General features: G+C 51.1%; 1 protein-coding gene across 3 annotated transcripts in view; it reads left to right on the top strand.

Moving 5' to 3' along the window:
* Positions 1-26,649, top strand: part of PLXNA4 (plexin A4) — a 410,799-nt gene that overhangs the window by 302,859 nt on the left and 81,291 nt on the right. For all 3 annotated transcript variants that reach the window (XM_068972632.1, XM_068972634.1, XM_068972633.1), the window contains 5 exons: positions 8,449-8,572; positions 9,236-9,389; positions 10,573-10,672; positions 13,045-13,159; positions 24,896-25,096. In XM_068972632.1, the coding sequence (XP_068828733.1) occupies positions 8,449-8,572; positions 9,236-9,389; positions 10,573-10,672; positions 13,045-13,159; positions 24,896-25,096 (694 nt within the window). The remainder of the gene's footprint in view (positions 1-8,448; positions 8,573-9,235; positions 9,390-10,572; positions 10,673-13,044; positions 13,160-24,895; positions 25,097-26,649) is intronic.

Below are 26,649 nucleotides of genomic sequence, written 5' to 3'. Positions count from 1 at the left end.
AAGGCCGGTCTCTGTGTCAGCTTTGATCCTGCCTGGCAATGCCAGCCCACCCTGCATAGCACGGAGCCCTGTGAGGAGCAGGGGCCTTGAGGCTCTGAGACAGCAGTACGGGGGGCTGCGAGTATTCCCACCTCCCCGCTCTAGAGCTGAGCTAAACGAGAATGACCGGAGCAGGTCCCAGAGGTGACTCCTACTTGGCCTCAGTTTCCCCTCAGTAACCAATACCTGCCTCCTGTCAAGTGGCAGAAAACAGGAGTGGACTGGGTCCAAGGTGAAGTCCGGACAGTTCATGAAAGAGACCACCAGCCTGCACTGGGAAGCCCAGCTGCTCTATTCTCAGCGTGGCCTAAAGTAAATGGCCATGGATGTGAACTTTGGGCACCTGCTGCCAAGTCCAGACTGCACATCCCCCAGCTGTGTAGCCACCTGGGGCAGCATCCCAGCTCCAGAGTGCCCTGCCGGCTCAAGATGTGGTTCTCCGTGACCTTGAGCCTCCTGGCTGTGGGAAGGACCTGGTGCTCGGGGCTGTGCTGATGTAAAGCCCAACCCCCCAGGAGCACTCAGCTCATGAGCATCCTAGACCCAAGCTGCCTGCCCTCTGTGACAATCTGTGCATGGATCCTTCCTCCCTCCCAGAGTTAATAACCAGGAGAAACCCATGGCCCACATGGTCAGGTGGAGAAGAGTGGGTCCCTGGATCTTCTAAGATGCTTTGAATCAGGATTTAATATTTAATTTACATAGAGTGAGATAAATAGAGGCTCTGTGTACAGTCTGAAAAATTTTGATCAATGCTTAAACCAATGTAATCCACACCCCATCAAGATGTACAATATTCTCTTATCAAGAAAAGCTATGACAAACCTAGACAGCATATTAAAAGCAGAGACATCACTTTGCTGACAAAGGTTTGTACAGTCAAAGCTATGGTTTTTCCAGTAGTCATCTACTGATATGAGAGTTGGAACATGAAGAAGGCTTAGTGCCAAAGAATTGATGCTTTTGAATTGTGGAGAAGACTCTTGAGAGTCCCTTGGACTGCAAGCAGATTAAACCAGTCAATCCTATGGGAAATCAACCTTGAATATTCATTGGAAGAACTGATGCTGAAGCTCCAATACTTTGGCCACCTGGTGTGAAGTGCACACTCATTGGAAAAGACCCTGATGCTGGGAAAGACTGAGGGCAGAAGATGAAGGGACAGGAGACAAAGGGGATGACAAGATGAGATGGTTGGATGGCATCACCAACTCAACGGACATGAGTTGGAGGGTGCTCTGGGAGATAGGGAAGGATCGGGAAGTCTGGCATGCTGATTTCAGTGGGGTCACAAGAAGTTGCACTCGACTTAGCAACTGAACAACAACTTATCTGGAAAGTTCCCTCATGCCCTGTCTTAATTCTTCCTTGGGGGCCTTTCTTTCTTATTTGTTTAAGTTTGGGGCAAAGCCGGACATTGCTTCTCCTAAATATGCCATTTGCATCCCTTTCATCTGAAACAGATGCCAACTGGGCATTCACAGCTGCGAATTGATAGATGAGGACTCAGGCTGAGCAGGAGGTAAGGGAGCAGGCTGGGGTTGGGCAGAGGCAGTGGGGAAGGACAAGGATGCCAGATAACATGTAGATGCTCCATCGGGGCACCCGAGTTACTAGGGAGGTGAAGACTGCAGGGGCTTCATCACTTTGGAGGCTCCACGCCCATACACACAGACTTGTCCCTATATCTCTCACAGCAGCCCTGGGCCTCCTGTGCCAGGCACTCTGCTAGGCTCAGGCACACAAAGGGACCCATATTAGACCTTCTGTCTAGCAGCAAGTCCCTGCAAACCAGGCCTGTGATCCAGGGATGGGGTGAGGGTCGCAGTCTATATTAGAATCAGCACGCTTGTCAAGTTTGCACAGCAGGCAAGACCCTGCGCTAAGTGCTGCGATTCCAGCCAGCCCACCCCAGGAAAATCCGTGCAAAAGAGCATCGGTAATGGGGTTCCTTGTGATTTCAAGATACATGCATTTTCTCTGTCACTTTTGCCAACTTTTCCCGTGGTTCGAGGGAGTTGAGGGGATGGGGAACTTTGCAGGAAGAGAATGACAGCAGGTGTGTGTGTGTGTGTGTGTGTGAGAGAGAGAGAGAAACAGAGGGAGGGACAGAAACAGATAGAGGAGCAGGCGGAGAGCGAGCATGTGTGAAGCTCAAGGAGGGCCCCCACCAACAGGTGGCTCAGGTGGCTGAAAGGGCTGTTTGTACCAGCAAGGGCACAGGCGGGCTACAGACTGAACAAGCTTAAGAAATGCTCGTGTAATTGAAACCCTCCCTCCTGTTACTCACCCTCAATCAGGCCTGCCAACCCAGTTACACAGAGGGTCACCCCTGTTGCCCTCTCGCAGGCCCAGGTCCCAGCCCATGGGCTTGCTGGGTTCCACTGCTAACAAAAGCTTCAACAAAGTGGGTATCTATTTGTCCATCACCTTGAACCTTTTTTTTTTTTTTTTTTTGCAGGGCCTCCACCCTACTGGTCCCTAGCCTATTCTGTCTTGGTTGAAGGAAAGGAAATGTGATAGCCCACCTATAGCCCTGAAGCCCAGCCTTCACTTGTCCTGGGCCTGGAACCCTCCCTCCAACCACCAGGTCCCCAAGCCCCCTCTCCCACTTCCCCTCCCATGCCCAGGCCAAGAAGGTAACGGGATCCCCTGCAGACCCAGCCCCATCGATTGGCCCAGACGTTACCTTTCTTCAGCAGGGTCATCAGCATCACCCCTGGGAGGCTTATGTAACCCAGGACGTTGACAGGGGAGAGATCAGATCAGCTTTGAGACAGTCTTTCCCTTCCCGCCCCAGGGACCCCTCCTCTTTGCCAATTTCCTCTCCTGGAAGGATGCCCTCCCCAGGATGGCTCGGCATGGGTCACTCTTCAGGACTCACTTTGTATAGCTTCTGCCAAGATGGAACAAAGGAAAGGAAAGGAATGAAAAGATGCTGCTACTTAGAGCAGAAGCAGTAGGTTAAACTAAGAAGAACCTGTCCATGGACAGACCAGGCCTGGGCTCAGTCTCCTCCACTATATAATGGCTGTGACAAGGGCCATCTTACAGCCACACCTTGAAAATTAAGGAGAGGATGGGCGGGCAACCCCTGGGGGGCCGGGAAGTAGCTCTGACTTTAGTGGCAGTGTAAGCAGGGGTCGTGTGTCTGACCCAGGGCCTCCTCCGTGCTCCCTGTCCCCTCCCTGTCCTCCCTGGAGGGTTCTGGCAGGGTGGCTGGGACAGCCCCACTGCTGAGAAGTCTTCCTGCTTCAGGCAACCCCAACCAGCCACACCTTGTCTGAAACAGTCGTGTGTGTGTGTGTGTGTGTGTGTGTGTGTGTGTGTGTGTGTGTGGCTGCCCCAGGGCTACCTGGGAAAGGGTGAAGAGAGCAGTTTGTTCCATTGTTGATTCTTATTTTTCAGTTGCTAAGTCATGTCTGACTCTTTTGCGACCCTAGGCTCTTCTGTCCATGGAATTTCCCAGTCAAGAACACTGGAGTGGGTTGCCATTTCCTTTTCCAGGGGATCTTCCCAACCCAGGGATCGAACCCACATCCCCTGCAATGGCAGGCAGGTTCTTTACCACTGAGCCACCAGGAACTAAATGTCCCCTTAGTCAACTCCAAACTGATTGCAAAATGCAAGTCCTTTTGTGCCCCCAGGATCTCCAACTTGAATGAGGTTCCTCTTAACTTTTCTATAAAGTTCATTTGAGAGCCCCACCTCCATTCCATTTTTTCCAACTCCTTCATGTTCTAAACACAGATTCCCCAAATATTGCACTTCAAGCATGACCATCGTGAAAGGTTGAGGACTAGGGAATCACCTGTGGGGAGAGGTAAGGAGCTAGTTCTGATATCCGAGGCCTGCAGGTAGACCCATCCTGGAGGGCCTGGGGAGATGGACCAGCAATGATGTATGCCCCCCGCTGACTCCAGTTTGGAGGCTCACCGAGTTCAGACTCACAAATAGCCCCCCTTCCAAATTGAAATTTGCTTGCCCGGCCGGCAGCCCTGGGAGTTAATATTTCTATCGCCGTATTTAGGAATTAATTTCTGGAGAAGTTAATCACCACCTCTTTCTCTATCCCTCACCCCCTTCCTTCTTCCATTTCTCTCCTTCTAATTTTCCACTTGGCTGGGAACTCTCCAGCAGTGAAAGTTCAGGCTTAGGGGAGGCGGTAGGAGCTGCTTCATTAGACAGGATAATCTCATTGGAACCACTGACTTGAATAATAACCCCTCCAGGGGCCAGGGCCTTTGTCCCCAAGGGCTTTTAGCATCTCTGGAATGGGGCTGGAGGACCCTCCGCAGAGAAACTGGAGTGAGGGGGAGAGGGAAGAGAAGCTTAGCAGGGTCGGACTCCAATCCCGGGCCTGGACTGTCTTGCTGGGGCCCACTTCTTGCAGTCTGTGTTCGGTGGGGGCGGCCTTGGTGCTGGCAGGAATGGTTGTCTGGAAACTCAAAGCCATACGGCATGCTCTATTTGAGTCCTGCCTGGAAAATGGATGAAGCAGGGTCTTCCGCCATGCGCAAGTTGCCCCCACAATGGAATGCAGAGTTGCTTTGGGAAGTCCCTGTAGCTCCTTTGAAGGAAAGATCTAAGCCAGCAGCACCACCTCCCTACCAGGGGTCATGAATTAACCCTTTGCACATTTCCCAGCTCTTGCCTGGGCTAGTGAGGTATCAGAGTGCCAGAAGCACCGAAGCCATTACCCCACCAGACCCTGTAAGAACCCAGAAGGAATCCACTCTTCCCCTCCATTTCCCCATCACTTTTAAGGTCAATTGTCTGCTTTTGGACATTCACAGCTTCCGCCCTCACAGGCCCTGAGGGATAGTAGAAATGTCAAAACATTCCTGACACTGACCTTAAACTTGACTTTCTATGAAGAGAGCTGAGTCCTCAATACCCTTTGACAGCTGGGAGGAACGCAGAGCTACAACCCAGGCTTTTCCTCTTTGCTCCCTGCTGCCCTCTGGGGCTCGCCCGCCCTCATTAAGAGGAAAAGTGTTGTCCCTATCCTTCTCTTTCCATCTTTGATTTGCCCCATGGGCCAGACTGAGAGGAGCTCTGTACTTCATCATCAGCTGTGATTTGGAGGGCTTGGATGGGAAAGGTGGAGGAGGGATGGGACAGTAGCATTAGCTTTTACAGAGGACTTATTATACATCAGCTGCTGTCTTCCATGCTTTACTCACATCCTCTTTTAGCCCTCATGAATAACCACATTAGGTAGGTACTATTTTGTCCCCATTTTATAGTTGAGAAAACTGAGGCAGCAAATTCAGTTCAGTTCAGTTCAGTCGCTCAGTTGTGTCTGACTCTTTGCAACCCCATGAACTGCAGCATGCCAGGCCTCCCTGTCCATCACCAACTCCCGGAGTTTAACCAAACTCATGGTGATGAGTCAGTGATGCCATCCAACCATCCCATCCTCTGTCGTCCCTTTCTCCTCCTGCCTTCAATCTTTCCCAGCATCAGGGTCTTTTCAAATGAGTCAGCTCTTCACATCAGGTGGCCAATGTATTGGAGTTTCAGCATCAGCATCAGTCCTTCCAATGAACCACCCAGGACTGATCTCCTTTAGGATGGACTTGTTGGATCTTCTTGCAGTCCAAGGGACTCTCAAGAGTCTTCTCCAACATCACAGTTCAAAAGCATCAATTCTTCTGCTCTCAGCTTTCTTTATAGTCTAACTCTCACATTCATACATGGCTACTGGAAAAACCATAGCCTTGACTAGATGGACCTTTGTTGGCAAAGTAATGTCTCTGCTTTTTAATATGCTGTTTAGGTTGGTCATAACTTTCCTTCCAAGGAGTAAGTGTCTTTTGATTTCATGGCTGCAATCACCATCTGCAGTGATTTTGGATCCCACAAAAATAAAAGTCAGCCACTGTTTCCACTGTTTACCCATCTATTTGCCATGAAGTGATGGGACAAGATGCCATGATCTTAGAGTAATTTGCCTAAGAGTACAGAGCAGGATGGGATCTTGAAAACTGAAAGCTATAGATGACTTCCCTGTGCTTGTGCTCAGGGTTAGTTGCTCAGTTGTGTCTGCCTTTTTGCAACCCCATTGACTATAGCCTGCCAACCTCCTCTGTCCATGGAATTCTCCAGGCAAGAAAACTGGAGTGGGTAGCCATTCCCTTCAAAGTGAAAGTTTTAGTCATGTCTGACTCTTTGCAACCCCATGGACTGTAGCCCACCAGGTTTATCTGTCCATGGAATTCTCCAGGCAAGAATACTGGACTAGGTAACCGTTCCCTTCTCCAGGGGATCTTCTTGACCCAGGGATCAAACCTGGGTCTCCTGCACTGCAGACCTAAATCTGCAGGGAGATGATACATGGTTAATTGCAGGCCCTTGGGAGCCATGGAAAGATGCAGTCCCATGAACTTCGGGAGCAGTGAGCCATGCAGCTAGACCCTGTTGTGAGATTCTCCCACCCAGGTTCCTTTGTAACCCCTGAAGCAGAGGAGAGTCACCTCTTTTCTGCCTGAACTCTATTTGGTAACTCCTAGTGATGTTTGGGCTGAAAGTAGCTTCATTTTCCCTCTCTTCATAATTTAATCAAAGCCATTTTTCAGATCTACTGATTGCTCTTGGAAATAGGAACTTCAAAGTTGGGGAGTCAGTGAATAATTGAAGTTCGTACCAGCTCTCTGGGTCTGCTGTTAATGGGAGTAATAACACTATTAATAGCGATGTCAGTGCAGACACCCTGGAAAAGTCCATAACATTAGCTTAATGGCTGGAGGTAATGAAGTCCACGCAGAGGAGCTAGCCTGGTAAATTAACTTCCCAGACTTTTAGGCAGATGCCCTTGTTGCCACGGGTCTGCTAGAGCCGCCCAGGGGCGCCTTGGAGACGACCACACTCTTAGCTGACCTTTCACCCTTGGGATGTGATTTCTAGATGAGTCCTGGAACATTCACAAGTCTCAGTGATATTCAAAGTGCTTCGAGGGGCAGGCAAAAACAGAGATTAGCCTAGAAAAGAAGATTGGAGGAAAATTTTTAACTTGCCTTAAACACAGAAGGGGACATCAGAATGGCAAGGGAAATGGGTTTAGTAGAAGCTTTGGGGAGGCAGAGCACAGTGGGTGAGAATGGAGGGTCCAGAGTTGATCTGTGTTTAAATGCAGGCTTCTCTGATTAGCTGGTGACCTTGAGCAAGGCGAGAAGGAAATGGTAACCCAGTCCAGTGTTCTTGCCTGGAGAATCTCATGGACAGAGGAGCCTGGCGGGCTATGGTCCATGGTGTCCCAAAGAGTCAGACATGATTAAGGATTAAGTGACTTAGCATGCATGTATGCATTGAGCCTGCTTCCCTGAGAGTTCAGTTGTAAAGAATCTGCCTGCAATGCAGGAGACCCTGATTTGATTCCTGGATCAGGAAGATTTGCAGAAGGGATAAGCTACTCACTCCAGTATTCTTGGACTTCCCCTGTGGCTCAGCCGGTAAAGAATCTGCCTGCAACGCAGAAGACCTGGGTTCAATCCCTGGGTTGGGAAGATCCCCTTGAGAAGGGAAAGGCTACCCACTCCAGTATTCTGGCCTGGAGAATTCCATGGACTGAGCAACTTTCACTAGAGCAGTGACCCTGGGCCACAGAGCTGGAGTCTGAATCTAGCTCAGCCTGGCTCCAAAGCACACACTGAACTTCTACACTCTGTGATTTTAATCACTCCTCCACCCACCCCACCCCCTCGCTCCCTCCTGCTCACTCACATTTACCTTTGTCTGCTGGGCAGAAGGTATGCAGGGGATTCCAAAATAAGTCAGGCATAGTTCCTTCTTTTGAGAAGTTCACACTTGACAGGAGAGGGCTGCATGTAGCTTAATAATTGCCATACAGTCCAAAAAGTTCTAGATGGCAGGAAATGCCAGTGCTGTTAATTTCACTTGGAGTAGAAGCGGGTTGGTGGGGAGAGCGGCGCCATGGCGAGGGCAGTATGGTTGAACCATATTTAGAGGGATACGAAGAAGTTGGGTGAGGGTAATGTGGTGAGAGGGGCATCCAGACAGAACAGCTGGGATGCACAAAAGCAAGGAAATCAGAAAGAGGAGAAATCTGGAAAGAACAGCCTCGGTTTGCGAAGGAGAGAGAGGGTGGTGAGGGCTGAGAATGAGTGGAGAGGGGGGATAGAAAGGACTTTCACCTGTTTCTGTGAATGAGGAGGCCCTGAGGGCACTTTGGGGTGACTCTCAGGGGTTTGTAAGTGGCAACCAGTGATTGGAATTGCCTTCTTCCAACTTGGGCGTGATGGAGGTTGGACAGGCTGGTGGAAGGAAACTAGAAGATTAGTCCTGGGCACCTCCTAGTTGCTGCTGGCAATGCCTGACCTCCGTGCCAGCCCCTCGGGGGACCAGGAGCCACATCCTGATTCCCCGTGGGTCGCTCTGTCCTCCCAGGTGCACTCGGAAGGAGCGCTGTGAGCGGTCCAGAGAGCCCCGAAGGTTCGCCTCTGAGGTGAAGCAGTGTGTCCGGCTGACCGTCCACCCCAGCAACATCTCCGTTTCTCAGTACAACGTCCTGGTGAGACGGTGGGACAGGATCGAGGGACTTGGGGAAGAGCCCTCTCCCCACCAAAAGGGCCACAGACCCATCCCCACCTCCAGGAGGGCTGGGCTGTGTCTGGCCAGCAAAGCTACCCCAGAGCAGGGCAGGGGTTAAGAATGTGTCCCTGGGGATGGGAGAGGGGAACGTTTGCAGGAATACTGGGGAAGAGGCGCTGTGCATAATGGATAGAAAGGCAGGGAAAACTGAGAAAAGACCTGAAGAGTGCCCGAGACAGGGAGAGCGTGGGAACGCCATCCTGCCTGTGAGATGGGAAGGATGCAGGGCAGAGGGAGAAGATGGGACACAGGCACCTGGGTGATTGATGTTCCCGTTTTCCAAAATTGAAGATAATGGAATCATGCCCATCTTTCTACCTACAAATCCCCTAAACAGTCATTTCCATTTCCTGGGCCAACTACATTCAGACGCTAATTTCTTTTTTCTCTGTCTCTTACTGTTTACCTTCTCCATCCGCTCCTGTCATAAACTGGGTCTTTTCCTCTTTATGTCAATATTGCCTCATGCTTTTCTCTCTTCTCTTTCTGTCTGATCTCTCTTGCCCTCCCTCTTTCTTACTTTATTCCCATTTCTTCTCCCATTTCTCTCTTCTTCTCTCTCCCCACGCTGGGCTGCTCACAGCTGGTCCTGGAGACATACAACGTCCCGGAGCTGACAGCTGGCGTCAACTGCACCTTTGAGGACCTGTCAGAGATGGATGGGCTGGTGATAGGCAATCAGATCCAGTGTTACTCCCCGGCAGCCAAGGAGGTGCCTCGGATCATCAAGGAGAACGGTGAGCGGTCCCCAGAGGCAAAGCTGGGTGGTGAGTCTTTCCTCCTGCTGCTTAGACCAGGAGAACTCAGGACAGATGCAGGGGGTTGGGGAGCGGGGAGCACACAGGAGGGGCGGGTTGGAGGAAAGGGTGTACCTTGGTGGGGATGCTCCAGAAAGAGGGGGACGGAGTGTCCCTCCACTGCCTTTGGAATTGAAACCGGGTGAGCATCCAGGAGTCAGCCTCACCACGGGTGAGGACCAGTGCCAAGAGGGCGAGGGAGGGAGCAGCCAGCACAGCATCGGAATGTGCTGGCTTAGAGAGCTTGCTGCAGCATGGGGGGGCTGGCATGGGAGGAGGGATGGGGTGCAGGGGTCATTTGGCTCCTTACCTCCTGCCTGCACTGCAGGGCCTATGACCTTGACTGCTGTCCACACCATCCCCAACCTGCCCAGCCTCCCCAGAGCTGCCTGTCCATGGCCGGCTGCCATAGGAAGGATGGAGTGGACAGAGGCCCAGCGCTGGGAGGCACAAGCCAGCCTGGGCAGCCTGATTCCATGTTGGTCCTCCATTTGGGCTTGTCACATTTGTTCTGAGCTGATTGATTAATGAGGCTCTTGGGGAAGGCTCAGAACAAGGGGCCTGGGGTCAGGGCTGTGAATTAAACATGGGCCTCAGCTCCTTCCTGGCACAAGCTGAGGAGTCCAGGGACGCCCACCCGAGTGTCAGAGTCTCCCCTTACAGAAGTGGAAGGGGCTCGTGGGGTGCTTACATACATGCAAAACTTCCTGCGTGATTTGTGGCAACATTGCCAAGTGCCTACACGTTTCTCCTGGTAGCTAGTCAATGCGTGTGTTCACAATTCTGTGCGGCCTGCATGGACATCATACATGTGAATGCACGTGTGAATACCTGTCAGAGAGTGTGTGTGTGTGTACAGGAAAGAACCTGGTAAGCAAATGAGAGGTGGATGCTGGGGCTAGAGTGAGGAAGCAGGAAGAGACTAGAGCTACTGTCTGCGGCCATTCTGTTCTTGGATTATTCTGTTCTGCCCTGGACTGGGCCCAGCTGATTCCAAGTCCTTTGAGAGCTAAGCACACCTCCTGGGGAGTGGGCTGCCCTTTCCCACGGGGTGTTGCTCTCAGTGGGACCCGACACGCGATTGTGGCCCTCCACCTGACCTCATGGCCGGCTCTGCCCACAGGGGACCACCACGTTGTCCAGCTGCAGCTCAAGTCGAAGGAGACGGGCATGACCTTTGCCAGCACCAGCTTTGTCTTCTACAACTGCAGCGTCCACAATTCGTAAGTGCTCCCCAGTCTCACTCAACTCCCTGTTTCTGGGGTCAAAGTTCATCCAAAGATAGGAGGCCCCACCCTTGTTCCATCTTACCATCTGAAGGCCCTGTAAGGTGACCTCTCACCTCCTTCCTCTGGCACCCATGGGGTTAGTGAAAGAGGCTAGAATGAGCAGAGTGAGAGCCTGTGAACTGGGGAGCTCCAGGTCCCTCACCCATACATCTTCTCTGGCATAAATCTGTCTAACCTGATTCACCTTCCACCATCTGTTGAGGAGGGGGTGCTTTTCACCTGCGGAACAGAGCAGCCAGCACCCCAGGTGAGAGAAGGGGTCTGGGGAGCGAGAGGAAGCCCCATGTGTGTGAGCAGGTGGCCCCACGTCACCTGAAAGCTCAGCTTGCACAGTTGCCCTGCAGAGGGGTCAGGACTCAGCTGGCACAGGTCAGGGGAAGGCTTTGGCCTGGGGCAGGGTCTGGCTCTTGCTCAGGCTCCAGCTCTGGCTCTGTTTGACTGGAGCATCCGCTTCCTGAGGGAAGCCATGGAGGACAGAGGCTCAGGCTGTGGCATCAGGCCAGCTAGTCCACATAGCTATTCTGCACCCCAGTGTCTTCTGTAAATGAGGACGCGGTAGTTCTACTCCTGCGGACGTCACCCACATACTTAACAGCTGACATGGTGGAGGCTCGGTCCCATTGACTGGTACATGGCTGATTGCTTGCCAGCCCCCACTGATGGCTGTGAGAGCTAAAAGAGCTATTACAAGGGTAGCACTTAGATCCATGTCTGGCCCATTGTTTAGGCACTGTGCACTTTACTGTTATTATATTATTATTATTTCCTCTCTAAAAGGATGGATTTGGACCATACTGAGAAGGTACAAACCTTTCTTTCACCATAGAAACCTTTCTTCAACTAAAATTAGGTGTGAAAGCCCAAGATACAAAATGAATGGAAGTAGAAGATGGTTGACAGTTAAGGGCACCTGGAACCCGTCTGTCTAGGAATCCCTCACATCTCACACAGTCTCCAGAAAAGCTCCATGGAACTCCCAGGGTTCCATGGAGCACAGTTTGAAAACCACAGAGCCTGATCTCAAAAAGCTTTGCTGGCTTTAACATAATGTTCTGTCTCCTTCACCATATAGGACAAGCTAGTTAACATCACCAAAGATATTTGGGGCTCTAGGCTGTGGGCTTTGTCTGGTTATGGCAGCTGTGAGTCCAGAGCTTGGATCTCTTTGGAGCCCCATGTAACAGGCAGCCATTCCTCCCAGCCAATTGGAATTCTCTTCCTCCCTTGTTCCAAAGAGCTTGCCATGGCTTTATGCTTAGTGACCTAATCCCTCACTCCTCTTTTGCCTCTCTAGGAAAGTGAAGTTGGTAGATGAAAGCATATTCTAAGTTTCCATTCAGTCTAACAAATGACTTTAAGCTTCCTATGTGCAAGACAGTGTGTCACTCATTAGACAGGGAGGATCAGAAAATAATAACATGCAAAGATTCAATCCCTACCCCCCAAGAATCATGGCCTAGTGGGCAAGCAGATAAACAGGACAGCAAATAAGTAAAATGTAATACAGCAAGACCAGTACTGTTCTCAGAGACAGAAACAAAGGGATGAGTGGGATGAAGGTTTCAGTGAGACCAACTCTCCATCAGTCAAAGAAGCAAGAGGAGATGGTGAGGCAGAAGAAATGGTACTCCAGGTGGAAGGACAGCACAGCCTGTTCTTGGCTGAAGCACCAGACACGTGCTGGGACAGTGGGCCTGGACCACAAAGGGATTAGCCTGTGTGCCAAGGCACTTAGGTTTGACCTTTTTGAAGAAGGGAACCATGTTGGGTTTTAAACAGGAAGGTGCTTTTATCAAGTTGCCTTGTGTTTCCTGGGGTAATGAGTAGAGGTTGGGTTGCCAATTCTGTAAGAGCCCATCATACTGAGGGGGGCAGCCTCAGGACCTTCCCCTGCCAGGGTGGGTCTATGTCAGCCGAGACTCTGGAGTCAACTGGATTTAAAACTCAATTTCACTGTTTGTTCTAATTGCTATGGGCTCTCTGGATGAGCCCCTCAACTCCAGACCTCACTGTTTCCCTATTCAGCCAATGTGAGGGCCATCCTGTAAAATTGGAGGGTGGTTGATGAGGTCCTGGGGGATCAGGTTGTCAAGTACCTGACTGAAAGGGAGGATGCCAGAGACTCTCAGCTTCCTGAGGACTTGGAGAGGAAGGGGCTGGGTTTTTAACCAGATCTGCTCTTCCTGAGTGTGTAAGGGTGGTTTCTCCTACCATGAGACTCATTTTGCTAGGCCCTAGAGTCTTAGGCTTTCGGCTTTGAGCACATACAGGTTCTATGATGTGTGCTTTTCCGCCTCTGTGCCCAGGTGCCTGTCCTGTGTGGAGAGCCCGTACCGCTGCCACTGGTGTAAATACCGCCATGTCTGCACCCATGACCCCAAGTCTTGCTCCTTCCAGGAAGGCCGGGTGAAGCTGCCTGAGGTAGGTCCCATAGCCAGAGCCATGAGTGCTGCCTGCCATGAGCAAGGGACACAGAAGGAGGCTTTCCCTTAAAAAGAGGAAACAGGTAAATCCAGGAGGACCACCCCCTCGCTCTCCAACCCTGCCTCTTAAAGGATCATTTCTTGAAAGCAGTAAACAAGCAAAGTTCTCCACTCTGGATCAGTCCTGGGGATTCAGTTACAGGCAGGAGTGCATTCCAGGTCACTCCAGCCGGCATGACCCTCCACACACCAGGTGAGTTCCAAAACAATTCCAAAGATGTGTGTGTGTGTCCTGGAAATAATTGTACAGAGCAGGATTGTATGTAGAGACCTCTAGCTTTCCCTTGGAGCATTGTCCACAAAGCTGAGCTGAGATCGAAGAGGTCAAATTGAATAAAAGAGAGTAAGAATGAAAAGATGGTCACTAAATCTTCTCCCACCCCTGCCAGAGTGGTGGTTCTCAAAGTGTGGTCCCCAGACCAGCAGCATTGGCATCACGTGGGAACATGTAGAGATGCGAAGTCTCCCAGACCAGCTGATGGCCCCTCGGGGCTGAGGCGTCTGCGATTCAGCTGCACGGTCCACTCTGTGAATCATGGCCCAGAGTCGGGCTCCACGACCATGGCACTGTTTCTATTCCCTCCTATCTTTAGTCTTATCCCTGCAAAGTCTTCATCATCATAATAGACATCCTCTATGCCTGTGTTGTCTCCTCTCTGATAATGTAAGCTTTAGGGCAGAGACCTCAAGGGTAATGGGTGCAAAATCACTTTGGAAAAGTCTACTGTTGTTCAAACATGATGGTGCTCTTTGACTCCAACCATGGGGTCAGTAGTTCTGAACAGAGTGGTTTAGAATGCTGTTGCTTCGAAAGATGGAGAAGCGATATGTATATCATGTTTGTTAGACCCCACTGGATGCAGGGACAGGGCACTCTCTCAGCCAACGCTGGACTCAGACAGGCTCTGATATTGCCCCCACCCCCAGGTCTTGGATGTACCTTCCAGCCCTCTTCACACACCCACATGAGTGCCATGACCATATGGCAAAACCTTAGCTGGGAGAGCAGGGCCTTTCCAGGTACAGAAAGCATAAGGGCTCTTTAGGGGACTGGATAGGGCATGGTGAGAACAGAGAGGCTCGCCTTGGTGCCTCTCCCCCTCCAGCTAGATTCCCACCCCACCAGGAACCCTAATTTAGGCCATACTCTTATGGACAGGAGGGAAGCTGTCTTGTCTCTGAAAGGTAGGAACAACACCTCACCACCAGCATCTTTTTTTTTTCTTTTTCTTTTGCCTGCACTGGGTCTTCGTTGCAATGTACAAGCTTCTCTTGTTGCAGAGTGCGGGCTCTAAAGCACACAGGTTCAGTAGTTGCAGGGTGCGGGCTCTCTAGTTGCAGCATGCGGGTTTAGTTGTCCCGAAGCATGTGGGATCTAAGTTCCCCAACAAGGATCGAACCCTCGTCTCCTGCATCGGGAGGCAGACTCTCAACCACTGGACCACCAAGGAAATGTCTCACCACCAGCATCTACTGGGTCGGGCTCTCCTTACCCAGGAAAATTAACTGACCTGTGCCTGGCGGTGAGGAATTTCCAGCCCTGGATCCCGTTCTCCCAGGATGTGCTGGCCAGGCAGGACTTCTCCGGGCAGACAGTGGGCAGAGCCGTCCATGTAGAGGGGAAGGCAAGGAATGGCGAAGTTGTCAAGTAACAGGATGATCCCAACTGGGTGGGGATCAAAGGAATAAAGAAAACAGAACAAAGCAGAAATGTGAAAACGTTCTTCAAGCTCATCAAATGATTTCGGGGCTTTTGAAATCCACCAGATAGCTCAGTTGTCTCTGTTTTGGTCTCATTCTTGGGCCTCTCCACACATGAAATCCCTGCCAGATACACCAGCCTGGGAAGCTGGACAGAGGCTGAAACCCTCTTTTGACTGTTCTGATCAAGTCCCTTGTAGGTTTCAGACCAGAACAAGAAGAGGCCATGGAAATCTCTAGACCCTCTATGACCCTCTGCCTCTATGACTGGGTCTGTCTGTGGCTGGAAATGGCTGCTCTGAATTCCTAATCCAGAGAAGAGCCCCAGACCTAGATCATCCCTTCATGGGGAAAGGAAGGAAAGAAGTAATGTCCTGGCCTTAAGTAGGAATGTAAGTCTAATTTTTATGGTTACATTCTCTGCTTGCCTTGAACTAAGACAAAGTGGAGCTAAAGCTAATAAGACAGACAGGGCTCTGGCAGCCAAGGGGTACATCTTGGCATGAAGACCCTGAAAAAAGGCTGTACCTGGACTTTTGTCTTAGAGTGTGAGGTCAAGTGCAGAAGAAGGGCTGGTTGACCCACCAAGCCAGGGGCTAAGAACTCAAGAAGTACATCTTCTTATGTTGCTCAGAAACCCACAAGTAACTTGATGGGAGCAGAGACAAAGAGGTTTTCAGACTGCCTCTGGCTTCCCAGAGTGGTGTATCTGGCAGGGATTTCACGTGCAGAGAGGCCCGAGAATAAAACGAAAACAGAGACAATTGAGCTATCTGGTGGATTTCAAAGGCCCCTAATCATTTAATTACCTTGAAGGAGGTTTTCACATTTCTGCTTTTTCTGTCTTGTTTGCTCCTCCTGTCCCAAGTTCCTTTCTTTTAAATATGTAAAAGGAGCTGGCATCTGCAACTCAGAAAGAGAGGGGAAAAAAAAAAACAGAAAAGAATAAAGCAAGAGCCCACCACGTTTCCCAGTGCCATTCAGCGATCTCCATAAAAGAATAATGTTTTCAAGTGCCCAGATCACAAGCCAGGCACAGCTCCCATCTGTACCTGGTTGTGGCAAAGGTCACTGGGGATTCATGGATCGTCAGAGGGAGTGGTGCCAGGGTCCTTGAAAGAAGAAAAAGCCTGGAGGAGCATGATGGATGGCGGGGCAAAGAGGACTAAGCCACTACAGTCCAGTCACTATTGTTGTGGCAAGCCATCACAGTGACAGGCTCCCAGATAACTTGAAATCACCATGTCTCTCTTATCACATCACTGAATGGAATGAACATTGGCTTCTCTTTTTCTTGGATGCTTATTTATTTCAAGAGAAGGAACCTTTAAAGCTGTGCTCCTCCTGGTCCAAACTTGGAGACTGCACTCTACCCAGATTAGTAACAGACCATTGTGAATATGACGCAAAGAGGCCAGAGTTCACCACTTCATCGTGGTTGTTGCAACAGCGTCTTCCTGGAGACTGTACCAAGAAGAAAAGAAATAAGTAAATATATGTGGACTATTGGCTGATTCAAGCCATTTTAGGTCAGCAGAAGAAGGTCATTGTCCTCAGAGATTTAAAAAACAAAAAAAAAGTCCTGGCTGCTAATGGAAATATGATGATTTTTTTTTTTATGTCATTGTTTTGTCTTCTATATTTTTGTTTCTCGGAAGAGCTGGTAACAGGAATAAGGGATAAAAAGAAATTTACACATTTGAATGGTGACTTTGAGGAAGGCTCAGGCCAGTCTCCATGCCAGGGGAAGAGCTTATTCGTGGCATGGTACTCTGAAACATTGTCACAGGTCACCTCTCATCCTGCCTTACCCACTGCTGAGCATTTCCTACACACACAGCATTATGGGAGCTTTAACAGAAGACTCTTGAGAGTCCCTTGGACTGCAAGGAGATCCAACCAGTCCATTCTAAAGGAGATCAGTCCTGGGTGTTCTTTGGAAGGAATGATGCTAAAGCTGAAACTCCAGGACTTTGGCCACCTCATGGAAAAGACTCTGATGCTGGGAGGGATTGGGGGCAGGAGGAGAAGGGGACAACAGAGGATGAGATGGCTGGATGGCATCACTGGCTCGATGGACGTGAGTTTGAGTAAACTCCGGGAGTTGGTAATGGACAGGGAGGCCTGGCGTGCTGCGATTCATAGGGTCGCAAAGAGTCGGACGCGACTGAGCGACTAAACTGAACTGAACAGTATATAAAATTATATGGTGGCTCAGACAGTAAAGAATCTGCCTGCAATGGGAGACCCAGGTTCAATCCCTGGGTTGGGAAGATCCCCTGGAGAAGGGCATGGCAACCCACTCCAGTATTCTTGTCTGGAAAAGCCCATGGACAGAGAAGCCGGGAGAGCTACAGTCCTTGGGGTCACAAAGAGTCGGACACGGCTGAAGGACTAGTGCACACACGAGACCGGTAGATCTAACGGGGCCATTCGCCCACGTGATCGCTGAGGCTCTATAATTATCAGGGGAAATGATTTGGAGAACATCAACGAGAAACCCACATCCAGGAAGTGGCCTTACTGGGTGGGTGTCCAAGGGTGGCCTAGGTCTCCAGTTCTGCCCGACAAGGGGCTCACATAGCCTCAGGTCTGTAGCAGCCCTGAACTTCTAGGCCCAAACACACCCTGGGAATGAAGGGGAGACTCAGGCCCAGCCATTCTTCTAGAAGTCCCTAGGTTTTCATTTGCTTTCCACCTTTGAGTGTGTGGGTGTAGACAGAGGCCTTTTGTTAGCCAAGAAGGAGGCTGCCAGGTGGCCCTTCTACTCCCCAGCAGCATCCTGTATCCCTAAGAAGATTTTCATCCAGGCGTCTTCCAGTTTCAACACTGGCTTTGTTGACTGACTATCACCACGCATGTTGAATTACCTCTTTTTTTTCCCTGAACAAAGAGGGCATTCAGGTGAAGTTATTGGTCTGGAACAGAGAACTGGTCAATCATTGTTGTTATTATATTAATGGCAAGTATTCTCCAGTAATTATAATTATTAGAAATAGAATGCCCAATAGCATGTGTCGTTTATAGTCACTGTATTCCAGTTACAAGGAATGATTTTGTTTCAACTAATGATGGCATTGTGGTAACAGCCCTGGGTCTTTAGATCCGCTGCCAGATCCCAGGTACCAACAAGAATAGGAAGAGGAAGATGAGGGAAAGCTCAAGGGGGATCACAGAGTTTTCAGTCTTGTCCTTCCAGTAACAGCTGAGACTCCTGGCTTCCCACTGGAATGGCCTTTCAACGGGGGCAGCTACCAACAAGGCCATGCTCTCGCCTTCACCAAGGAGGGAGGGGCCACTGGCCTCCAAGTGGATTTGGAATCCTCTGCTAGGTGACCTGAGCCCCCCATCAAGCCCACGCACTTAATAACTACGATTCTTGAGGAACAGAGGCGAACTTCCATGGGAAAGCACATGAATTGAGAAGAATTTATCCTCGAAGGACTATTTTGCTGTTATTTCTCATCTAAACTGAATGACAGAGTCAGCTACAGTTGATGCTGTGTTGTTTGGGCTCCAGCCTGGCTGAGCTCACAGAGGAGCTTCCTGCAGTCCCTCTCTTCCTGAAGTTCAACCAGAGCCTTTCTCCAGAGAACCGCTGTGAGATCAGAAGAGGGAAAATGAATTCTATCTGATTTCCAAAGCTGTGCTTGAAAGCCTCTCCCCAAGTCCCCTACCACCCCGATAGCACTGAGATGAATCCATTGCCAGGACAGGTATGGGGAAACCTGCAGATCCCAAGGTCAGTCCTCCCCGGGACTGCAGAACTAGTAAGGCAGGGAAAGTCCAGGCCCGGGACAGGCTGCTGAAATCAGCCCTATGCCCAGAGATAAGGCAGGCCAAGGGCCTGTCCCCCAGCAGGACTTGAAGAAGCTCAGGTCACCTTGTCAGTGACTCTGCTCCTCTTTTTGAAAAGGAACTATTCCTGAGACCCAACTCAAGGAAACGAAACCACCCTTGCCATGCCTCTCACCCTCCTTTGAGAAAACAAAGCCAAACCCATCTCCAGAACTTGCTTGCCCCTGTGCCTCTGCCCCTCTGCAGGTTTCTATTACTGGGTTGCCATTTCTCCACTCAATTGCACTTTCCATCAATCTCATCTGCCCCTCCCCCTGCTTAAGGTTATGGGTATTTCCTTTTTGTATTATTACTTGGCTCCCTCCATAAACCGGCCTGTCGTAGATCACGCTAATGGCATTATAAACTTGGGAAACAGTGAAGAAAATATATGGTGCATTGCATTTTTGTATTGGGCACCCTGGGTCTGAGAAAGTGAGTGTAAATTTGGGGGTTGAGGCTGGGGCTGACTTGGCTTTGGAATTGATGACAGCTGAGGTGACATGGGGGGAGGGGTGACCTGCAAATTACTTATTCCTTAGCCACCCTTCCATGCTGCCCCCACCCAGCTCCCCCTCTCCCGCCCCAGAACATCACATCCCGCTAGTCTCGCAGTAACAGCTGAGAGAATTAGAGCCCTCATCTTGTAAACACACTAGGGGCTGTAAATCCACAGCCTACCACCACCCCCTCCCCAGGCACCACCAGCCCTGGAGGCAGACTTTCCTCTCCCAGCTGGGCAACACTCTTTACGTCCTTGTTCAATTATTTAAATATGCAATGAAACCTCTGTATAACGCAGCCAATGACATGCTGGACTTGGTAGACAGAAAGGCGTGTGTTTTGCCCTCACGTGTCGGCTTGGGGTTGACGCTGCCCCGTAACTGGTCATGCTGTCTTTACTTCCGTGTGCATTTCAGTGGAAAAGTGGAAAATAAAACATGCACAAGGCTAGATGGTGGACCTGGAGTCCACCGGAGCCTCTTCCTGAAAGCCAAGACCTTAAAGATATTCTTGCACTTCAAGGCACCCTTCTCCCCACCCTCAGCTTATTCTTAGAACTGCAGAATGTAGCCACGGGCAAAACAGCCTCCCCAGGAATCTGGCTCTTAATATAGACATGAGTCTCCAAATAGTCTTGCTAAATGCAGGTGTTTTCTACTCTCCAGGAGCTGGCCCTTTCAAATGACTGTTTAAAGAAATATCTTCTTTGGAAAAAGAGGGGCAGAATGTTTTTAAGGAATTCAATTGTAAGGGGGTTTGGTCATCATGTGGGGATAAAATAAGATGATGATGGGAGTGTCTTGTTCATGGTCATTGTGGGGACTGAGTGAGGTAACTGGTCTTAATTTCTTGCTCATGGACATGGGGGTGATCATATGTGTTGCGCTTCGAAACGAGATAGCATGTGGCAAAATGTGTGTAAGGTGATGGAAACAGTGGGTTATGGGGTGAAGCCTTGTACTCCTTGCACCGTGTTAACTGTGTGAGCTAGAGTAACAGGATCACACACTGCCTATCAGAGCCGTGTCCGCCGGTATGACTATGCCAGGTTGCAATATTATTATTTTTGTCCAGTCACTCAGTCATGTCCGACTCCTTGCGACTCCACAGACTGCAGCATGCCAGCCTTCCCTGTCCTTCTCTATCTCCTGGAGTTTGCTCAGACTCATGTCCATTGAGTCAATGATGCCATCCAACCATCTCACTCTCAGCATATCAGTTATTAGAATACTTCCCTCTTAATAGGTAAATGGCACTTCCAGGAGACCAACCTCCCCCACAAGGTACTCCCCCCCCGCCTTCCAGCATGCAGCAGTCAATATTTTGAATACCACACTGTGAGCTACTTGAACAAGCATTGTTTACCCCCATTTTAGAGATGGGAAAACTGAGTCTCAGAAAGGTGATATGAGGATGTGTCCCAGATCATATACTGGGTTGATAACAGAACTGGGACCATACAATTCACTGAATCTAAACCAGCCTCTTCATTTTATGGGTGAGGAGACCCAGAGGGTTTGGGAACTTGTCCAAAGCCATGTGGTTGGCTAGCCGAGGTCCTCTCTCAGAGCACACAGAACCTTCTGGAAGAGGGGACAGCCGTTAGATGAGCAGTGAAGAGAGCTGGGACCTCTCTTCCTGTCTGCCTTGTGTTAGGGCACTTGGAGCTGTTGAAATTGTCGGCTCTGAAGTCAAGAAGTGGTGAATAGGCCGGACCATGGGAATTGATGAGAGTTCATGGAAAAGAAGAAAAGAACACAGAGGCGAGGCGGGAGCAGGGGAGAAAGAGCCTTAGGAAAGGGAGTGGCTGAGAGACCAGTGCAGCCTGAGCCGAGAGGGACGAATGAGGAAAGATCCAACTTTTTAATTTGAGCGCTTGCTCCTCTGTGCCAGACGTATTATACAAGGTAGTTCATGGACTCCCCTCAAATGACCCTCCGGGGACGGGTTTTTAATCCCCATGGGTAGGGAAGCCGTGCACTGTTCAGACTGAAATTAGCCAGAGGAAGAAGACAGACTTGCACTTGTACAGAATTCCCAAACCAGGTTCTTTCTAGTTAAGAAAGCTCAAAGGCGAGGACCGTGGCTGGAGTGCTAGGGGACAGGGCCTCAGAGAAATGTTTCATGGAGAAATGTGGACGTTGCTCTGAAATTTCCCCTGAGTGGACTCAGAGGTGGTCTTGTATCTGGGATCTCAGCACGAGGCTAGGCAGGGTCTGGGGTGTGGGGAGGAGGCGGCCGTGGGACAGTGGTCCCCCCATGCCTTGTTGCCTGGGGAGAAATTGCCATTTTACTTTCAATTAGGAGGGACACTGTGGTCAATCAGTAGCGCCACCAGAGGAAAACGGGCCCAGCCCAGCCCTGACTCTCTCCAATTATTATTAATGAACTTAGTCTCAGAGCTGCCAACCTTTTTATATGCAAAATAGGCCTTTATGGGGCCACCGGCATCGAGGACTCATTAAAGAACAAATCTCAGAGAGAATCTTACAGGGGAAGAGAGAGAGGCTTAACTTCCATCCCAAACCAGAACAGGTCCAGCCCCCAGGTGAGGATCCAGCTCACCACAGGAGGGTCTCGAAGGCCCCTAGCCCTAAACTCCTCTCTGGGGGAATCTTTCTGACCCACCACCCCATCCTAAGGTGGTCCTGTCTGCCAGGGAGAACTTGCCTCTTTCATTAAGAGGAGGGAAGATGGCAGGGCAGCATCTGAGTTCTTCAGCTGCCAGTGCATCTGCTGACATTGAGTCGTTATTTTTTCCTCTCCCTGCCTTGGTTTCTCTTGTGCAAAGCAGAAGGGATCCTTGGGTTGACTGAGAAGACTCTGAGATTCAGACACCCTTGCTGTATTGTTCTTGAGCTGCCATATTTTCCTGTAGGACTTGGAGATGAGAAATCCCAACTCTACTCCTCTCAATCCAAATACAACCCTAGACGCGGCTCCTCGGGCAAATGTGGATATAAGTTCAGTTCAGCCATGAAGTTGTGTCCAACTGCGACCCCATGGACTGCAGCACGCCAGGCTTCCCTGTCCATCACCTACTCCCAGAGCTCACTCAAACTCATGTCCATTGAGTTGGTGATGCCATCCAACCATCTCATCCTCTGTCATCCCCTTCTCCTCCTGGCTTCAATCTTTCCCAGCATCAGGGTCTTTTCTAGTGAATCAGTTCTTCGCGTCAGGTGGCCAAAGTATTGGAGTTTCAGCATCAGCATCAGTCCTTCCAATGAATATTCAGGACTGATTTCCTTTAGGATAGACCGGTTGGATCTCCTTGCAGTAGCAGGGGGCAAGGTCAGGCTTGTGCCGCTTTTGGAGAGGGAGCACTGCCACGGTCTCAGGGAGGAGGGAAGAGTGGAGTCAGGAAGGGCCCAACCGCTCGGGCTCACAAGTCCCCACTTGGCATCAGTCTTCTCTCCTGAGTTCCCAGCTTCATCCTTTTCACAAAATCATTCATCTTGTGTCCCAAGTTCTCATGTTGCCCGAGCAGAGGGGCTGAGATAGCAGCAGAGGTAAGGGCTCAGGATGGACCTTTAAGACCCTCGATCCACGTGGGACCTCAAGGTCCTGGAGACCCACATGCTCTTGAGCCTCAAGGCCACAAGCAGGGTTCAGGCTCCATCCCTTCTCCGCTCCTGCTTCTCCTCTCTGTTTTACTTAGTTAAAACTGGGTCAAAATACACATATCATAAAATTTGCTATCTTAGCCGATTTTAAGTGCACAGTTTAGCGGCAGTAAGTGCATTCACACTGTTGTGTAGCCATGACCACCATCCATCTCCAGAACTTTATTCATCTTTCCCAACTGAAACTGTGCACCCATTAAACACTAACTCCCCCTGAAACTCCTGTTCCATCTTCTGTCTCTATGCAGGTGACTACCCTGGGTAGTGTTTGTCCATAGTGATCGGCTTGTTTCACTTGGCAGAAAGTTTTCAAGATTCACCCATGACTTAGAGTGTGTTTAAATTCCCTTCCCTTTAGGGCTGAATCATATTCCATTGCATGTCTATATATCATTTTGCCTATCCATTCATCTACGATGGCACCTCCGTTGTTTCCACCTTTTGGCTGTTGTGAAGGATGCTGCCGTGAGTGTGGGCATCAAGAATCTCTTAGAGACCCTGCTTCCAGTTCTCTTGGATGCAAACTCAGATGTGGATAGCTGGGTCTGCTGCTCCTGGTCTGGCCTTTCTTCGGGTTAAAGGCGTGGATACCCTGGAAGAAAGGAGGGGCTTCGTTTAATGGGTCCTGGGGTGCTCCCCTAAGGCAAGGCTATAGGGTCATGGGAAAGGATGGAGGTGAGACCACCCCAATCATGGAATCAGGACTGGTTAGAGCCAAATGGGTCCTTGGATTCCACCCACTTGACAGATAAGCAAGTTGAGTCTCAAGTGGGGACGGATGTGTAATGTGGTCGGGCTTCCATGGCTTGTCAGAAGCTCAGTGGCTCTAGAGCTCTTCCCCTCCAGTTGTCAATGACAGAGGGGCCCATGTCTTTCAGACCTAGGGGATACAGCTCCTGGGTGCCTGATTGCCTGGGACCCCTCCCATCAGGGTCTCAGGCCTTCCCTTGGCCTCTTTCTTCCCTTACTTTACTGGGGAAGAGGGCTGAGGTTGGGGATCTGAGAGTCTGCAGTGAGCCCGTGGGGCAGCATCCTTACGAAGGATGTATGAGCCATGCTTTGACCATTGACCTGCCCAGAGCCATCTGTCTGGTGGGCCTGCCCCAAAGAGTATCACACTGGGAGGAATCTAGGGATGGTAAAACCTACCTGACCCGGGACCTCACTTTTGCCCAGGCCAAGGCTCTCTTCCACCCAGCTCCTGAGAATCCAGCCACATGCTAGCGCCCACCTCCCAGCTGGGCAGGGCGCCATACTCCTTACTTGACCCCTTTCTGCCCCCAGCCCTCTCTGGACAGAGCTGATTGCCCAGTGAAAGGGGGCCCAGTGATCCACCTCCTCCATCCCCGAATGTGCTCACAAATCAGCAGCTTGCCCCATCAGAGGAAGCTCAGTGTGTGTCTGCTGAGGGGCACTTCCCTGGGGTCAGCCCATCCCTAGAGCTCAGACAGAAGCTTCTGGATTTCAAAGGCCTCTGGGGCTCATTCCAGAACATCCCCAAATGCCAGACTCAGCCCACCTCTGGAAGGTCCTCTCAAACCCACCTGGGCCTTGGTCCAGACTGACGTTTTAGAGTCTCAGTCCCGGGCTTTGGAGTCACTGTGGGGCTGCTGGCATGGATCCTTTTGTCCCCGTGCTCGGCAGCCTGAAACCAAGGGAAAGGGGTTGGCAGCCCAAAATGAGACAGGACCCCCAGCCAGCAGAGTTCTGTCTGCCAGGCTAGAACCCCCACCCTTGAGAGGGGACCACTGGGAGTCTGGACCACAGGGGCTGGCGAGGGCGGGGTGGGGGGTTGACCTCTGTGGGGAGTGCCTCAGGGACTCGGGACATGGGGTGCGGAGTCCCCTTGCCTGTCTGCTGGGGGCTGGGGGTGGGCAGCAGTGCAGAGGGCGCCGTGTGGGGAGCCCCTGGGAGGGGTGAGATGATGTGGACCATCTGAGTGATGTCAGGGGCTTCTGCCCCTTGGGCTTCCTGTACCCCAGCTGAGCCTCACTGTCTATCCACAGGACTGCCCCCAGCTGCTGCGTGTGGACAAGATCCTGGTGCCCGTGGAGGTGATCAAGCCCATCACTCTCAAGGCCAAGAACCTTCCGCAGCCGCAGTCAGGGCAGCGTGGCTACGAGTGCATCCTCAACATCCAGGGCAGCGAGCAGAGGGTGCCCGCCCTGCGCTTCAACAGCTCCAGCGTGCAGTGCCAGAACACCTCCGTGAGTGCCCGGGCGTGCCTGCCCTTGTGCCCACCCCCGCCCGCCCCTCTCTCCCGGCCTCAGTCAGCTCAGCAGGGCAGGACTGCCCTCAACACCAGCAGAACTGTTCAGCTCCCCTCCCACCGCTTCCGCCAACCCTGCCGGCCCAGCCAAGCTCATCATGCCTTTGCCTGCAGGTGTGGCCCTGTCGTGGTGACCCTAGGGGCTGGGGGCCAGCCGTGGGCCTGCTAAACACCGTCTGTGGGCTTAGATGTGTTTGCAGGGCTCTGTCTTCCTTCCTGAGAGGAGCTCTGGAAACTCTGGGCCCAGACTTCCTACCAGGGCTGACCTGAGGGTCTCATCTGAGCTCACAAAGGCCACCCCCATCAGCCTTTACACTCACACAGAGGCTATTTCCCAGCACATGAGGCTTCTGAGCCAGGCCAGCATCCACAAAGATGCTGGAACAGGAGGGAGATGGCCGGGGCTATGCTGCGGAGATCCACACGAACCCTGCCCAGTATTTAGAAATGCACATAAATCCATGCCGGATCAACTATGGCTCAGCTGCCCTCTACTGCCAACAGCCTTTGCCTGGCCCCTGGTCACCACACAGTGTGCCCTAATGGAGCACCCCCTGCCTGTCTGCCGGCTTCCCCGATAGCATTTGACCTTCTCTTTCTGGGCTACTGCTATGAACCTGGATGCTCAGAGACAAACAGTAGGCTTAAACACTTGTAACATTTTCAAGCTATATGAGACCTACTTTCTTCTTCATGGTACAGAAGAGAAACTGGAGGCCCAGAAGAAAGGGCAGGATTGGGTTTGTGTGGCTGAGAGTTATACAATTTGGGGGACCTTCTTTAAGAATGAAATACATCAATTCAAATGAGATACACAGGCAGGCCTTAGGACGGTCTGTGCAGGCTCGTTCAGGGCCCTAAAGCTGACCCTTAGGCTCCATTCACTTCAGGGTAACCCATCAGGGCATGATGGTCAAATCTGCTTCTGGTCCCCAGAGGCCCCAGTGCCAGCCCACCCTTGCTCAAAGTCACACAGCTAGTGATTAGCAGGTCTAGACCTGGGCACAGGGGTCCCCTCCTCTACCACACTGCCTGCTGTCATTCATGCCATTGCTTCTGGGTACTTACAGGTGATGATTGTAATTAAGGATGTGATGTGGGACCAGGAGAGCCCCTGACAGAGCTCTTCCCGAGGCACCCCGCTCTTCCTGCAGGAAGCAGGCTAGGGGTGAATGGAGCTCCGAGGGGTGAACATGCTGGCCCAGGGTTGCTTATCATTTAGCAACTCCTGGCACTCAACCTCCCAACCTCTGAAACCCCAGATGTGTGCCCACCTCTCTCATGTCCACGTCTCCCTCCTCCCCAGTGGCCAGGCTGTGTTGCAGACTTCTGCAGCACCCCGGATTAAACCTGCAAGGGATACTAAATGCCTCCTGCTTTCTCATGAATCCTGAGGCCGAGCAGACCAGGGCCGAGCAGGCCCCCCAGGGTCCAGCTCAAATTGTTCTCCCCAGATGAGGACGTCCCGTGGGAAAAGTAAGCCTGAGTCCC

The sequence above is a fragment of the Capricornis sumatraensis genome, chromosome 5, assembly GCF_032405125.1.
Source record: "Capricornis sumatraensis isolate serow.1 chromosome 5, serow.2, whole genome shotgun sequence".
NCBI classification, from domain to species: domain Eukaryota; kingdom Metazoa; phylum Chordata; class Mammalia; order Artiodactyla; family Bovidae; genus Capricornis; species Capricornis sumatraensis.
The sequence above is the reverse complement of the archived record's forward strand: the minus strand, read 5'-3'. Positions and strand labels throughout refer to the sequence as shown.